General features: G+C 42.5%; 1 protein-coding gene across 1 annotated transcript in view; it reads right to left on the reverse strand.

Annotated features, from left to right (window-relative positions):
• Nucleotides 1-4,257: 4,257 nt before the first annotated feature.
• Nucleotides 4,258-17,817, reverse strand: part of cdkal1 (CDK5 regulatory subunit associated protein 1-like 1) — a 239,802-nt gene continuing 226,242 nt past the window's right edge. The window contains exons 14-15 of the mRNA XM_051131261.1: nt 17,392-17,556; nt 4,258-4,904 (exon numbers count right to left, since the gene is read on the reverse strand). Coding sequence (XP_050987218.1) covers nt 4,743-4,904; nt 17,392-17,556 — 327 coding nt within the window. The 3' untranslated portion in view covers nt 4,258-4,742. The remainder of the gene's footprint in view (nt 4,905-17,391; nt 17,557-17,817) is intronic.

The following is a 17,817-nucleotide window of genomic DNA, read 5'->3' on the forward strand; positions in this document are numbered from 1 at the left end:
TGATTATTTCCTTCTGTCCGCGGCGAGACTGGCGAGCAGGAGCGTAATTGCTTTGGTTTGAAGCGCTTGTGTCAAAGGTCCCGGCGCTCAGAGGAAGTCCAAGTGATGGGGACAATTTCCACTGTCATCATTCATTGTGCAAACATGGACGGATAGATGCGCTCCATAATAAACGCTGGAGACGCTGCGGGCGGCAGCTTGATTAAATGACATCGCCGCGACGTCCGTTCACAGGTCAGCGCACACGAAATGACGAGAGACCGGACAAATTAACCGAGCTTGAGGTTTCAGTGGCAAATGGCCTGGATGAGCGCGTGAAGCGGTTCAGCGCTATTGACAGGTGAAAGCGCTTAACGGCAGAACGTGCTTCCGTCCAGATTAAAGCTTTCCTGACACACCGCATCGAAACATCACTGAAGATATGACTGACAGTTATCAACGGAGGTCACAAGAAGCAGATACCAATGTTGTTTTTAGATCTGCTTGTCTTCCAGAGAATTGAGATGTGTCTCATATTTCATGAAGTTTGCATCACTGACATTACCCTTACGTTCTGCTTAATATGTAAAGCCCCTTTAAAACATGTCTAATGTAGGAAGTACTATAGAAATGAAGGGTTTCCAGTTGATTCTGCGCCTCTGATCAGTCTTTGAAGATGTTTTTACATCATCATTCTGCACTGTAAGACCTCTTTCTCTTTCATTGCAACAACACAGTTATCAGTGAGATTAAGATGAAAAGACGCTTAAAGTAGCTTTAAGTGCTGAGACAAGCTGTTGTTGCTCTGATGTTCAGGTGTGCGTCACTCAGAGCGGTTATGAACAACCGTGTTGACAGACTAAATATTTATTTAGGTCCCTCCCCAACGTATTCAAATACCCTCAATCGCTCAAAGTCAAAGGCATAAGCCTCAACACAAGCGACGCTGGCAAGAGACCAAGAGACTCAACAGAAGCGCTCGCCGTCACAATGGCTCCTGAACTCCCAGCTTGCATTGCGACAGCAGAAGCGTGCGTGGATTAGATAAAGCGGCGAGACGCTCCAATCCAAGACACAAGGGCCACCCAGCTGAAACAGAAGATAAAAAGCACCACATTCAGTCCATAAGTTCACGAAAACCCCTGCCAACTCATTTCCCTGGGTTTGACTAAACAAACGTCGTGACGGAAGCAGCGGCGCTTCGGGGAACAGCGAGCAGTACGGTCTGGAAACGGTCAGACTCTTTAACGGGATTTAGCGCGAGGCGTACGAAACGTGCCGATCGCACTGCGGCTTTCAAACAGATCTCATGGTTTGGGTGTCTTTGGTGAAAATGGTTGCTTTCATTCTGACAAACGACGTTTCTGTCTCATAGCGGTTCATTTGGGTTTACTGACGCTGACAGAGAGCATTATGTTGACAACAGAGACGTGATTGAGGGTAGAAATGAAATATTCAGACCTTATTTGCATGAAAGTCAAGAGTGCACCCAAACCCACCAAATTCTCACTTCCCTGTTACAACAGAATAACGTCTCATCAGCAAAGCGCTGTGCTGCACTGACTCAAAATAGCGTGTCATTCCGGCTCATCATGAACGGTGTTGAAATATTGTGGATTAATGTGCAATGAAATTGATTTGCACTGTTCCTTAAAACCTTGTTTCATTTAATACCTCAAGTGACTAAAGAGCTGTATATATTATATTATATACATTAGTACAAATTAAACTAAATAAAAATGAGAAATGTTGCCCTGCCAAACATAAACAATCCTGATATCAAATGTGCAGAGCTGCAGTAAATTGGACACCGTTTCTCCACAGTGTGCAATACCAGGTGAACGAGAGAGCGTGCTCACTGCTGCCCGTTGAGTGAATCCATATAATAGACTTCAATGAGCACAAAGGAAAAAAGATCATACATAAAACACACGTGTGTTTATGAGCAGAAGTTCCCTCAGGCTGAACCGACAGCAGCTCTCCTCACAAAGCTATTTGAAGCACTGAACTTTCAACACCTTCAATAAACAGTGAGCTGGCAGCACTCCTGCACTGAATTATGGGTCAGAGCGAGAGCAGTGGCTCCAGACTAATGCTTTATGCATATGCATGTGCGTCTTCTATAGCCGGAGTCGCCCTCTCCGTCCTGTCGGAGCTCAACGATTCCCTTTCGACCGTGTTTACCGCGGACAAATGCTGTTTTGATATTCACACGCACGCCGGCATCGAGCTGCCAATCGGAGCCCTCGCCCCACTCGTCTTTAAGAAATGAGTTCATCTGTAAGGCTGCCAATTAAACGACACAATGAAAGACTGGAGGCCCTCCCAGAAGCCCCGGCGGACGCAGGAGTCGCCGCATACACACGGAGCCAGAGAAACTCCTTGAAATGAACAGTGTGCATTTGTTATAGGCTGCCCTTGTAGGAATGCAGTGATTTTCTAAAATCTTTCAATTGCCTGTTTTAGTCAAATACATCACATGATGAATATTTACCTTCAGGCATTTGCCAGACATTTTTGTATCATATTTTTTAAGGAATATGCAGTTTTGTGAAGTGAAATGGGTTGCAAAGGCCTTTTTACAATGACTTTAAAGAAACATTCAGCAGTCAAAGCAGCTCTAGGTGATTATTTTTAATCCGGTTGAATTAAAGTCAGACCATATATCAGTCAACACTCATTAAAACAAACATTTGTAAGAAGACATGACTGTAGTTTCTTCAATCCATTACACATTCGGTGATGGCGACAGAAAAAAAAAACAAAAAAAACTGAGTTCAGTGCTCCCAACAGCTTCTGATTTGACGTTTGTCATAGAAGAAACCAAGCTCAAAACTTAACTTAGGGAACAATTCTCACTATTCACTAAGTACTTATTAGCATGTCTATAAAGCACCTGTTTTGCATGACCATATTCTACATCCCTAAACCTACCCAATACCTAAACTTCATTACCTTACTATTAAAAAGGAGTAAATTAGAAGTTCATTGAGGCAAAAGCCATAGTTAATGGTTTGTTAATAGCGAGAGCTGGACCTTAAAACAAAGTGCGACCAAAACTTCAGACACTGGCAGAATTTCATGTAAAATTTGATTGCAGTGGTCAATAATCGTCTGTGCGAACAGATCAAACTCGCCATAGAAGACTACAAATCGTTTAGGATTTGCAAAATTGGCCTCAGATGGTCAAATCATGTTCAGTATTGTAGAGTGTGTACCCAGCGAAGAATATATATTAAGACAGACAATGGAGTGAATTTTCATTCCTTATCGACTTAATTACAAGAAACAAGAACAAGTGGGAGATCATCTCATTTCTAGCATCTCGAAACAATCCAGAGTCCCTGAGGAAAACCGCGCTCTCCATTTGATCTTCGTCTCCACGCTCAGAGAGAGACACGCTGGCATTTCCACGGCGTGGAGGTCACTGCGGTCTCTTCTCATCTGCGCTGTTAACGTTCTCTGAGGAGGCAGAGGATCCTCCAGGGATGTTGGGAGAGTGTGGTTCTCCCCGTGCCAAGCGCACACCAGGAGCGTTGACTACATCCCAGCGGACTGGCGTCAGCTCCGCTAAGGCTTCGGCCAAACTGAAAATGCGCCCAGGGATCTCCGCTTGCTTAAGGTTTCGCATGTCCTGTCACCGCACACGCTCATGTAGACAGAGCTGACTCCAAAACGCCCGCACAGATCGCTCAGCTGAAGCCACAGCCGTGACCGAGACGGCAGCGCGGGGATTTCAGAAGCGACGCTGGGCCGGGAACCCGCGTGGAGCCCGAAGGTCCTGACCGCTGAAGAGAGCAGAGCTCATTTGAGATGTTTTGACAAAGCCACTGTTGAAGAAATGTTTGAAGAACAACATTAAACAAAACTATTCCTGTGGTGAGGAAATGCCAACATCATGCATCTATACATTGTACACTGGACCATAAAGACATGCAGGCATTAGAACTGGAAAAATGAATGAACGCAACAGTATGCAGGATTGCTTATAAGAGTTTGGCACATTGTTTACAGTCACTGCACTGTATTCCCGTAATATCTGAGCGCAATGTATACATGGCTTCTATATACACTTCATCCTGTCAACAACAGTATTAGATTTTCAATTAATCTGACACATAAGAACACAGATGATAACACACACCGTGCCGCGCACAGTATTCTGACTGAGGTCAGAAACACACTGTAGCTTCACAAGAGTGCAAAATAAAGCGTCTGACCTCCTCATGCCAAAAACCCCGAGAAAACATTCCAGAAATACAACCCAGGAGACGGAGCTGAGAGTGTGGAGTCTCATTTATTAGACGTGCTTTATGCTGGGAACAAAGACGGGAAGAGTCTGTTGCTCTTAGCCCAAAGCCAACAGCGAGACACCTGGCCTGAGAATGAATGACTGCTGGGATTGAAAATGAACAGAAAGCCAAAGACGCTTTCAAGCTGTCCTTGTTCATAGGCAAAGAGGCTTCGATTTCTACAAACAAAACAAAAAGTACTTGACAAAAAAAAAGAAAGAAAGCTTTTCTACAACGTCACAATGGATGGCGTCACTTGGGAAAAAAAGAGGTTTCAGCCTTTAAAACAAACGTTAAAATTTAAAGAGTCTTTAATTAGCCATTAAAATGAAATACCCCTAACCATCCAGCCTCATTTGCCTTTATTTGACCTTAAAACACAAGACGTTATTTTTGAGCACTGGTTTGAGTCCTCGAGTCGCTGCTCACTCTATAAGGCCTCGTCTGACACTTCGAGATGAATGTACGGTGTCAGTGGAGCTTGTCAATCACAAGAGCCACGATCACAGCAGCCAGAGCGAGTCCCAACGTCAGCAGCTTGAGTCCATCGCCATCGAACCTCCACGACCGTCCCGCGAGCGCAGAGGAAGCCACCGAGGCACAGACGCCGTTCTGATGGGACGCCTTCAGCTCCTGTGAAAGAAAGAGAACGGGAGATAAATAGCAGGCAGATGGAGCGAAACAGTAGAAGGAGTGAAAGATCGCTGACTGTACGAGTGACCGTTGTGTCAGTGACTCAGACGTTTCATACTGCGTTTTGCATGTTAAAGCTCGTCTCTGGGTCTGTGTTCGTGCAAACACAAGGATTCAATAGCTTTATTCTCTACTTTCATGCGTCTTTATTCCCCTGCTGAAAGCCTAGAGAAGCACCTGTGCTCAGCGACAATCACAGGTGGCTCAACAGAAATGAACTCGAATCATATTCAACGTCGTCACCTGCTCTAATCGCAACTCAAAAGAGAACGACCATTCCCTACTACTGTGACAACAACAGAGCAACCGATGGAAGCTTATGACTTTCTGCATTAAAAAATGCTAAATCATCACAATCGCTGGAGCACAAGAACGCTCGGATGGAAACGACCGTGTGAATGTGTGTGGCGCAGTCCAGATGTCATCCATCAACATCGCTCTGACAGGACGCTGATAGAGGGCAGTTACGCTCTAAAACGGCCAGAGATTTAAGTGCGACTTACACATCAGGGACTCAAAGGGTAAAATGGATGTAATTGGAAGTCGTGTCCTCTCTAATGTGTTGGCACATTAAAGGTTCATCTATAATGGACACAGTAATGGGCCGATGTCTCCCATCAGCACAGGCCTGACAGCTGACCCAATATGATGTTCATTTCTGTACCCCTGCGATTAAATATAGAGCCTCGATCTGAACGGTCATTTCATGATTTCAATACTTCTGCCTGTCTTGGTGGTAACAGCCGGCAGCTTGAAATGCAGATGTGCTCTTTGAGGTTTTAGGAAGTGAAGGTGGCAATCTTTCGGCCAGATGAGACAAATCCAAAGCGATGTTCCTGCGCCGCCATCTTCAGCATCTTTGGGTCATTAAAGTCTATCTGAGAGGCCAGCCAGCTCACCTTGCCATTATCAAACTTTATTTCATGAGGATCTCAACACTTGTCTAGTTTGCCCAACATTTCTGCCTCCTCTCCACCACATCTGCTCTTTCATGGTATTGTCTTTTATCCTCAGGCCTAGTTTACATGGATTAAAGGGTTCCTCTCTCGATATGGGTGAGCTTGGAGGAGACTGTCTTTCTCTTAACACTTGTGTTGATCAGTCATGTCATAAAGATCTCAACATTTCAATGCGAGGTGGGAAGGCAGGGGTACGCCGTCACACTGCCTCGATTAGGTCTTGTTCCCTTCTAGCCAATAACCTGCCCCCTGAAACTAGAGAAGACTGTATGTAGTAAATTATGCACAATTACATGCAACTAACCCTAAACCAAACCCTAAAGTAAGCGTACATGTTGGGCAACAGATGAAAATTAGCCACTGGGGCTACCTCTGGCTTATTTACAGTATTTTACTGTTGGTTAATGAACATGTCCCTATTAAATAAATAAATACATTGTTAATAAAGTGTAAGCAAATATCATATATGGAATATACACCAGACAAACAGTAAACATGGAAGAGCTGAAATTAGCTGCACATCAGTACTGACGCTGGAACATTGAAAGAAACAGTGTAACTCCATACTGGGGGACTGCACTTCTCGCATGAAGCCTCGACTAAGGATGTCACAGGGTGATCTGAGCGCTAACCATGAGCGTGGGTGGTAAGTTAGCGCCACTGCTTATTCAGAGAGGAGTGGCAGGTATGGTGGCCCTTTTAGTGACATCTGTGTGCCTCAGTGTGAATCAGGTCACAGGTGTGATTTCCAGATGGCGTCTTCCTCTGCCGAGCGCGTCTGCGTGTGAATGGAAAACGCCATTATTGTGCTTCACAGAGTGGATCATGTAGCTGAACCTCCACCCACAGACGCCCTCCATGACTCATTGAGTCTCATTCAATCACCACCTCACCTCTGAGATCGTATCCCACAGCTCCGGCTCCTGCGGCTATTGTGGGAGCAGCCGGAGGCGTTCAGCGCGTTCACCTCTGACCCCCACACGACAGGAACACGCTCACAGCTACAGCTCTGCTAACACCATACAGCGTATGAGGGCTCTCTGAAAGCACACGATCCACGGCCAGAGATTCTGAAAGCGCCCCTCCACAAAACCACAATCGCTATTCAATTTCCTATTGGACTGGACATATCCATTCAAAAGACAAATATGAACAAGCCAACCGTTTTGCTACGACTATCCCCAGAGGAAAAGCAGTGAAAAAGCGTTTTGAAACGTTTCTCTAGGTAGTGTGTGTGGAGCCTGTATTCCCACTTGAGCGGGCCTAGAACAGAACCCTGGGGGTCTCCAGTGATGAATAATATAATCCAAGGGACGTTCTGCTCTAAAGAATGTCTAAAGTCGACGTGAGGTTAGACTTGAGTAATGTAAAACACCTCGGAGTCTCCGACTGCACTACGGGAGAGCGCAGAGGAAGCAGTTGGAGCGTATTAAAACTTTCAGCTGAGCGGGGAATGCCTTTGTACTGATCGCCTTCCCTCGGCGGATATTCAGCGCAATTACTCGCCACCCATCTCATCCCAGGCGGGAAGCCCGTGATGAAGGCGGGTGCAGTGTTACTGGATAATATCTCCTTAGCAATGGAGATGTGAGCTCCAGCTATCTGCTGATGCCGCATTACATATATTACAGGCCTTGCAGAGAAACCCTTTCTCAAATCCTCAGCCTCTTGCTCTTTCATCAAATAATCTGCTCAGAGCTGAGAGAGAGTGTATTTCAGAATCCTATTTCCTGTAACAGAGGAGCAGGGGCTGATGGGATGCTGGTCCTCCAGCCTCGCACCGAGTTGTTAGGCTAAAAACTAAAAATAATAATGAGATGGGTCAAATGTGCTTTGTTTGCATTTATTTATTTATAGTTTAAAACTGAAATGTCTTCAAAATTAAGTATAGAAATGTATAACTATGGCAAAAATAATATGCGATATGTTTAACATGGCACTATTTGTAGTTAGCAGTATTTTTCCTCGCTGACTGTGAGCCTCAGAACAGACCTGAGATACATTTATTTTCAAATTTAGAGTTTACAGAGGTAATAATTAATAAATACATTTATTTTAGACAAAACATACCAATACTAAAGACTATTTGCTTGAAAACAAGTCTTGTGTAGTTCTGCTAATTCAAGCCAATTCAAAATCTCAGTAAGTTGACTTTTTTTTTTTTTTTTGCAATACATTTTATTTTATAACAAAAAGCAAAACCAGTTGAGAAGCACTGGACTAACAGATAAAATCATTACCAGACGGTCTAGTTTAGATTGAGTGAGCGAGTTTCATTTTCTTCCCATTACTCTCTCCGTCTGCCACTATCTTTTTCTTTTTTCTGCTGCTCTTTCTCCTCTCCTGATGAATGTCAGTTAGAGTGACCGCTGGTGCGTGCTGCGTCCAGACACCGCATTGATCCACGTCTGCGTCATTCTCACACGCACAAATCAAACGAGCGTCTGTCGATAGACTGTGGCGGTTCAGACCGAGGAGGTGAGAGGCTCAAGGACACGGACGCTGGGCCTCCAGACGCCTAAACCATCTCCCGCCGGCGGAGGTGATAATCCACACACATCACAGCCTGTGATCCGTCTCTCTCAGACGCTTCACCGCAGGGGTGAAACACAGCCGAACCCAAATAAACACCGCCAACATCCAAACACGGGATTACGCTGCAACGGAAAAAGCTTCCCGCTCTGATGTTCGTCTACGCTGAAGCAGAGCTGAAGATGAAGATGACTGCTTTGACATTCATCAAGCTGTGAACTGGGCTCGAACATCATCTGCATCATCAGCATCACAGCTCAATGTTTCACAACTCAAACACTTACATAATAAAACACAAATCAAAAACCACTAAACTAATCCAGATTTGCACTGCCACCAAATCAGATTTTCACTACATGATCATCGTGATCAAACAAAATCACAATAACGATATCGCGTCGTCTACACAACTGTCGAAAGTACCAAGTATCATCTTTATTTTGTGTTTTCTGTTTTTTGGTCAATGAATTTTGGTTCATGAATAATAAGTGGAGAAAGATTTTGTAATCATAACTGCACAAAGACACACACCTGTCACACTTCCACCTGTCATGATATAAAGTTAGTTTAGTTTATTTGTATAGCACATTTAAAAACAACTAGAGTTGGGCAAAGTGCTTTCCAATAAATGAAGTTCCAACGTAGGTTCGGGAGGAGCCTGATCATTCAGTCCTGTCAGTCATCATTACGAGCCTATATAAGCAGCTCTCATTGCACCGTCCCAGCCTCAGTTATTCCGCCATCCCACCACCTCCCCTATTTCTGTTATTCTCCCTAGGTAATATCACAATGGGGGGTTGAACTCGGCGCTCAAGCTGAGCCTCCATTAAAGACAGCAAGCCAAGTTTGTTCAGGACTGGATGGGCAGGAGAACTCGTGAAAATAACATTTCAACAGCATATATATCTAAAATCCCAAAATATACAAGAAAAATACAATTTAAAACACCAAACATCAGTAAAACAAGGTGCAGTCGACTACTAGCTCAACCACACACCTGGGCAAGTAAATGTGCTTCACACATGATTTAAAAAAAATAATAATAATGCAGTACAGCATCTAATATCTAAACGCAGGTTATTCCAAAGGCGGGCAGCAGCAACAGAGAAGGCCCGGTAAAGCAATGTTTGGGATGACCTCAGTGGCCTAGTCATCTGATAAACCTGAAGATCAGAAATATATTCGTAAGTGACTGTAAAGTTAACTGGGAGCCAACGCAACGAGGTTAGCACTGGTGAAACATTGAGCTGCTTCACAGGCTCAGTCAAAAGCCTGGCTGCTGCATTGTGTAGAAGTTAAAGATGATTAAACAGAACAAGAGGAACCTCCAAATGAGAATTACTGTAATCCAACCTTAAAAATATAAAAGCCTGTCTAACCTGCTTCAAATCATTAAAAGGCCAAAAAAAAAAAAAAAAAAAAAAAATACATTTAAAAAAAAAAGATTTTATTTTTGCAATACACCTTAAATGAAAGAATCTAGCCTTCACCACTGAATTTGCTTAATACACTTCAGCTCTGAATCAAAGATCACTCCCAGATTTTTTTGCCATTAGAGACCAGAGGCCCTAGATTATCAGTTAAATACATGGGTGACATAATGGAGCCAAACACTAGGCCTTCTGTTTTAGACTCACCAGGCTGTAAAAAATTCTGTGCCATCCATTGTTTAATTTTACATAAGCAGTTCAACAAAGCATTTAATGCAGCGCCATCATCTGCCTTCAATGGAAGATACAGTTGCATGTTGTGGTGCAAAAAAAAAAAAAAAAAAAAAAGTGCCCCAGAACTGACCCCTGAAGATCCCCACAAACACACGCTGCAGAATCTGAGAAATAATTTACTAATTGGACAACAGAACTGCAGTCCTTTAAATACGAAGAAAAAACCACTCGAGGGCATTTCCCCGAATCTCCACCCACTGATTCAAACACTCATGTTCATGTTCAATTGTATCAAATGCTGCCATAAAAATCAAAGAGAACAAGAAAAGCACACTTTCCTGATTTAACAGCAAACAATGAATCATTATTCACTTCTAAAAGAGCAGACTCTGTACTGTATTTAGACCTAAAAACCAAATTTAGACCTTAAAACAAACAAAAGAAAACAAACAAAACAAACAATTAGACTAAAACTGATCCAAAATAGAATTCTTACTTAAAAATCAGCTGACAATAAACAGAAAATTTTAGATGAAGGCATCTTTGAAATCAGGTGATGGTTGCAAAAATCTACAGTCTAGGTTTTTTCAAGAAGAGGATGTTATAATGTTTTCAACAAGATGGGACAATACCATTTGTTAATCTACAATTTATGATACATAAAATTTCTGGGCCCACAATATCCTGGAGAAGACGACGAGAGGGAATGTCTCTAAAGTTCAAGTAGTATCTCTCAAATGATGAGCATGATCAGAAAGAAAGGGGTTCAAAATTCTAATTGAAGGTGGAAAGAGCGCTGTTTATTCACAAACCCCCCCCCCCACCCCAAATAAAAATGTGTGAATTCTAAAAACAGTTAAGTCAGAAAATATTGCACTCTAGCTGCCTTGACCGCACGCTGGTAATTAACTATATGTCCTATAACAATCTCTTAAGACACTTGAAGTTTATCTTGTTCCACTGCCTCTGCTTTCCTCTATTCTTGTCTTAAGACCTGATTGCTGTCATGAAGCAATGGCTGATATTTCACTTCACATGTTGCTATTTTAAATAGTGAACACAAACGTTGCATTAAACCAAGAAATCATGTAATATATAAAGCCACAACTATTTAGTAAGCACTGATTTATGACGAACAACCAATTAACAAATGTACTTTGAGTGTTTACAGATGTCAGAGATACACTTACTGCAGAGGCTGAAAACAGATCATCTAAACATGTACAAAAACACATTTACTTCACAACACAGACTGACCTGCTCACAACATTAATACAGCTGATGTCATTCACACACATCCAGATAACAAACATCTGCAGAAATCATCAAGATGTGCTGTAGAGAAGACGTCTAAAGTCTCTCTAAAGGATGTGTGTAGGATGAGACGGGTGAAGCTGGAGACAGAGGACGTGTCCACATCCTCACAGAAACAGTGTCGGCAGGGAAAACCTGGCCAACGCCTCACCAGATGATGTGAAGGTCCAGCAATCGCCACTGAAGAAACACGCACACACAGCAGCGTGTCTTTCAGCACTGACCTCTTTGAATTTCTCTCTTGTTTTCTCCAGTGTCTAGAGCAGTTTCAGTCATGAGCGCTGAACACACACACACACACACACACACACTTGTGTTATGAGCCCAATCCTCTCATAAACTTATTCACACACTCTCTCTGGGGAATCTTCCAATTAGTCCTTCCTGACCCATCAATTAACATCAGTTAACACTAGCGATTGTAATTAGCCCCTAATAAACACAAACAAACAGTGGTTTCGTCATGGGAGAACACAGAAACATTTAAGATCCTCTCATACAAACACAGACAATCAGAAGAAAGTCCCAGATCTGCAGCGTTCCACATCATTAGCACAGGCGCGGGACGCTTCACAGTCACAGAACGTCACCGCGACAAACACACGGCCGCTATTTCTCAGGGTAAACAGCACAAACACACACTGGACCAGTGGAGGACAGTCACTGAAGCTCTGGCCATTGATGGATGCAGTAACGGGTCCTCATCCACACGGGAACTACAGTACTAACAGATCTCAATCATGACTTTCAAAAGGAGCAGATCAATGAACCAAGAAAGTTCTCTAATGTCATTTTAAATCATCTGACAGAAGGTCAGTGGAAAGTTCTCTGTAAAGTGAAGGTGAGCAGATGTCAGCACTACAGTAGTCAACATTTGAAGTGGATCAAAACCTTTCATCAAAGTTGTCCTGTAACCAAAACAACGCACGTTCTCGTCGTAGGACAACTCTGAAAAAACTTTTTTTGATCCACTGTTGGCTACTGTATATTGATGCTGGGGGTTCATTGAGGAACAACTTGGAACGGAAGTCAATCGTCTTGACTTAATTCACTTCTGTGCTTCTCTGAGGGACAGTCACACCTTCACTTCAGCATGTCATCTAAAGCTTCATCTCTGCTGAGCGTTCAGGGATCTGAAAGCAGCTCCAGAGTTTCTCCTCTCCTGAGCAGGTCTGGGATCAGTGCTGGAGGTCGGCGAGTGCAGCGTTAGCGCCAGAAGACACAAGCGCACACCTGCACGGCTCCGCTCCGCTCCTCCTCCTGTCAGCCGCTTCCGCTTCACTGCAGCCACAGCTCCATAAATCAGCAGTCAAAGCTCTCTTTCTCACTGATGATGAATCTGTGGCAGCAGGTGGTCGGCTCTCTTTAAAGCAATGTGAGCTTTTGACAAGCAAGTGAAAATAGAATAAAATGACCGTGGGCACTGGCAAAAAAAGAAACATGTCACATTGCATTTACAGTACTGGGAAGCGCAGGTTTCCACAAGACTGTCTGGGAGGTTAGAGATCGGATATTCTCATCACAATTGGAGGAAAGAGTAAGAATTACAGCTCTTTAATATTTACCTCCCCCTGTCCAACAACACCACAAGTAATTGGACAGTTGACTCTAAAGCCGTTTCATGGACAGTTGTGGGCTATTCCTTTATTTTTTCAACATCAATTAGACAGGTAAAAGGTCTGGAGTTGATTCTAACTGTGCCATTTGTATTTGGAAGCTGTTGCTCTGAACCCATAGCATGCGGTCAAAAAAGCTCTGCATGCTGTTATGCTTCAAAAACAAAAGAAATTCATCAGAGAGATCGCAGGAGACATTAGGAATGGCCAAAAAAAAAGAACACACTGGTGATCTCAGCAACATAAAAACACCTGGATGTTCATAGAGGACAACAGTAGTGGATGACTGGAGGATCCTCTCCATGGTAAAGAAAAACTTTTCACAACATCCAGCCAAGTGAAGAACACTCTTCAGGAGGTAGAGAGTCACTGTCAAAGTCTGCAATCAAGAGAAAACTTCACCAGAGCAAATACGGAGGGTTCACCACGAGGTGCAAGCTAGGCCAGATTAGACTTTGCCAAAAAAAACTGAAAAATCTAAAAAAAAAAAACAAAAAAAACAGTCAGACTACTTCTGGAAAAGCTTTCTTTGGACGGCTAAAATTAAGATCAACCTGTATCAGAATGACGGGAAGAAAAAAGTATGAAGAAGGCTTGGAACAGCTCATGATCCAAAGCATAAAACATCATCTGTGAAACACGGTGGAGCAGTGTGCGATGGCATGAGTGTGCACGGCTTCCAGTGGCACTGGGTTACTGGTGTTTATTGATGATGTGACAGAAGACAGAAGCAGACGGATGAATTCTGAAGTGTACAGGGATATACTCTCTCTCCCAGATTCAGCCAAATGGATCAAAGCTGATTGGGTGGCACTTCACAGTACAAGTGGATGATGGCCCAAAACAACAAAACCCAAGAGTTTCTGAAGGTAAAAAAGCAGAATACTCTGCAATGGCCAAGTCAATCTCGTGCTCTCAACCTGACTGAATGTCCATTTCACTTGCTGAAGACAAAACTAAAGGCAGAAAGACCCACAAACAAACAACAACTGAAATCAGCCGCAGTAAAGGCCTGGCAAAGCGTCACAAAGAAGGAAACCCGGTCTCTGGTGATGTCCATGAGTTCCAGATGTAAGGAAGTCACTGCCTGCAAACGATGCTCAACAAAATATTAATAATGAGCATTTTATTTATGATTATATTTATTTGTCCAACTACATCTGAGCCCCTGAAAATGGGGGTGGGTTCTGTGTATAAAAATGGTTGTAATTCCTAAGCATTTTATGTTATATTTTTGTTCAACTCCTTGAATTAAAGATTAAAGTCTGCACTTCAGTTTCATCTTGACCATTTCATTTTATATTAGTTCTAGTGGCATACAGGGCCAAATTTATTAAAACTGTGTCAGTGTCCAAATATATATGGACCTGATCGTATATATATATATATATATGATGCAGCAAACATCGAGTCTTGTGTGTGTTTCATTTGTGTTACATATGTACATACGAATTAGATCTGAAGTGACACAGACCGAAAGATTTTCTGTGAATAGTGACTTATGTCATGTAGTGTCATATCGCTTTAGAACAATACGAGGGGAATAAATGACAGAATTTCAAATTCACTACGGTACAAACATTTGAAATAATTGGTTTATGAATGTTTTTGAAAGAAGTCTCTTTTGCTCACCAAGGCTGCATTTATTTGATCAAAATACAGTAAAAATAGTAACACTGTTATTAATTAATAATAATAATAATAATAAGGATTTAAATACTATGTGATGACATGTTGAAATGTAATTTATTAACTCTGACCCTCACAATGAGCTCAAAGTTTTTAATGGGAATATATATATATATATATACATATATATATATATATATATATATATATATATATATATATATATATATATATACACATACATACATATATATCATTAACAAGAGATAATCATTAGTGTGTTGTGAATGACGTGTGTGTGTCTGTGTGTGTGTATTATTGTGTGAGTGTGTGTCCTCCATGAGCGATCTAGCAATGATCTGACTGCTTTAACGGCGTCTATTTGTCATTCTGTGCTAATCTGTGACTGCTGTGTTATTTTTCTAGCAGGGAGAGGAAACACACGTCCACACAGAGGACATTAAATGATGCTTCAAAATGTGATACACATTTTAATTTCACACCCCATCAGATTTTACTGCTGCCTTGGCAGACCATAAAACGAGAGAGAGAAAGAAAGAGAGAGAGGAAAAATACACTGGTAAGCAATTACGGTCATCCAACAGACCCTGTTCAGAAAAAAAAAAAAAAAAAAAAAAAAAAAAAAAAAAAAAAAAAAAAAAAAAAAAAAAAAAATATATATATATATATATATATATATATATATATATATATATATATATATATATATATATATATATATATATATATATTTGTCTGAATGCAAACAACAGTCTACAAGAAGCAACTCTTTCTTGATGCCTGTGAAGCACAAGGACTCGTCTTCTCAGGACGGCTGAAGTGGTTCATTCAGAGGCGGCGGTGCAGTAGTTTTATGGAGGGCCTCTAATGGTGTGGAATGAGCTCTGTAAGCAGCGGCGATCTGCTGTCTTTAGATGGGACCGAGTTCACTAGTTAACACTCAAGAGCTCCAGGCAATGACAGAGTAACGTGTGTGGAGAGCCAATCAGAGCGGCAGAACCTCTCGCTCACACCATTCTCCTCTCAGACACACTTCATTTGGAAGTTTCTGCTCTATATGAAGCGTTGGACTTCATTATAGAGTTCAGAAATGTCGTGTAACTCCCTCATTTAACAACAAATTGGCCGAAGAGTTAGTAAAACTAACCCTACAATACACAAGACTTCAAGATTTCAAGAAGTCACAAACTTACAAAACTGGACACAATAACCAGGCTGGGCATTGAAGTAAAACAAAATAGAAAAACAGCATTCATGCAAGAGACTGCCACGGAATTACTGCAAGACATTTTGAAGACGCCGGCAACTTGTGCTTGAGGTAACCGTGATCGGCAGTCTGCCAACAAACCGGCGGCTCATACCTGCCCAAAGGAATATTTAACCCGCATGATGATCTTCTTCAAACCAAACTAAAATAATGATCAATCCATCTACATTCAGGCCCAAATCCAAAATGGTGACGCATCAGTAACCAGTGAGGTTTGATGCTACTCACATAACCTTGATGGATTTGATCGGGAGCCGATTATCGTTTTGATTAAACAGTCACTTAAACTCCACTGATATAAAGTGACTGGATCTCTTCAGAAGACTAGGATTAAACCACTGGAGCTTTATTCCTTGATGTTTCTTTTGGAGCTTGAAACTTTTGGACCCGCTGACTATTGTATGGACAACAACAGCTGAAAAGATTCTTCAGAATATCTTCTTCTGTGCTCCTCGCAAGAAATCATACAGGTTTGGGACAACGTTAGAGCGAGTAAATGATGACAGAATGATCTTTTTGTGTGTGAACCATCCTTATTTCGTGGTAAAGATGTTTTTGGAGGATGGTGGATGGTCAGTCAGTACTGAACCAACTAACAACCGTTTTAAACCAGATAGTAATCAGCTCCAAAACAGCAGCTGCCAGCATAAGCTGGTTAATTTTTAACAGAGCAGATCAAAACCACAAGATGAAACGGTGTGTCTCACAGCCAGCACTCAGACGGTGTTTAAATTAACAGATAAAAAAACAATTAGTCTGTCCTCTAGCAGGAATGACGTCTTTCGTCAGTTCTCTGACTGATTGTTCAAGGACGTCATTTAAAGAACGCACCGTAGATCTGGTTTGCTCGTGCTATAATAGCTGATTCTCGTGTGTAGGTGGTTTCACGTATTATCAGTAAACCTGTGAACACGCTCTGAATTTCACACTCTCGTCCTAATGTAAAGCAGGCTGCAAACGGAGTGTGAAGTCTGGACTCTGGGCCGGAGGAAACGGCCTCCAATCTGTCACGTCCATCTCTTCAGAAGCAGACAGACACAGCGATCTGCTCCAGACAGACTCTCTGGCAGCGCAGCGGTCAGCTGGCCATCACAGGCTCTGGGCACGACTGACCGTGCAGTCCGCCAGCTTCTGCTCGTCTCTGAAGAACCCCATCATTACTACATCACATTCAAGCTGTCGGACCGAAGCTGAACCCGTAAAGGTGGTCGAGCTTCTAAACACCTCAAAACTACTCTGGAAATGAAGTCTACAAAAGACGCAACTGTGATAAGAGGGCAACGTTTCCACCGTCCGCAAACAAAACTGGCAACCGAAAGTTTCTCACAGTCAGCCGTTCAGAGCGTTCTGTCATCTTTAGAATAAAGACACGTGTAGAACGAGCTAATGTGAAACAGTCATATCGAGATGGTCCAGCAGACTGACCTGAGGGAGTCCAGACACCTGTCCCTTCTGAAGAGGCTGAGCGATGGACGGAGTAAAGACCTGCGCGTCCTCCACGGGCCGACCCTTCACGTAGTGCTTCCCAGCCTCATATATGTCCACCTCGATCATCTTCCCTTTGAACTCCGGCTTCTTGGGCACCAGAACCTGCAGATGCATGAAGGAGAACATTACATTATAAGCATCATTTACATGGATGCACGTACGTGGTGTGCAGATGCACATACACGAGCAAAATAAGAAATGTGCTGGCTAAATAAGTTTGCATACCAACTTGGTTGACAGCTATCAATACACAATCACCATTTTAGATCAAGATTTCCATTCGAACCGAAATCTAGGCAATGGGTGTCAAACTCAGTTCCCGTTTAGATTCAATGCTAATTAAACACAACTGATCCAGCTAAT

Source organism: Labeo rohita, chromosome 16 (genome assembly GCF_022985175.1).
Source record: "Labeo rohita strain BAU-BD-2019 chromosome 16, IGBB_LRoh.1.0, whole genome shotgun sequence".
Classification (NCBI taxonomy): domain Eukaryota; kingdom Metazoa; phylum Chordata; class Actinopteri; order Cypriniformes; family Cyprinidae; genus Labeo; species Labeo rohita.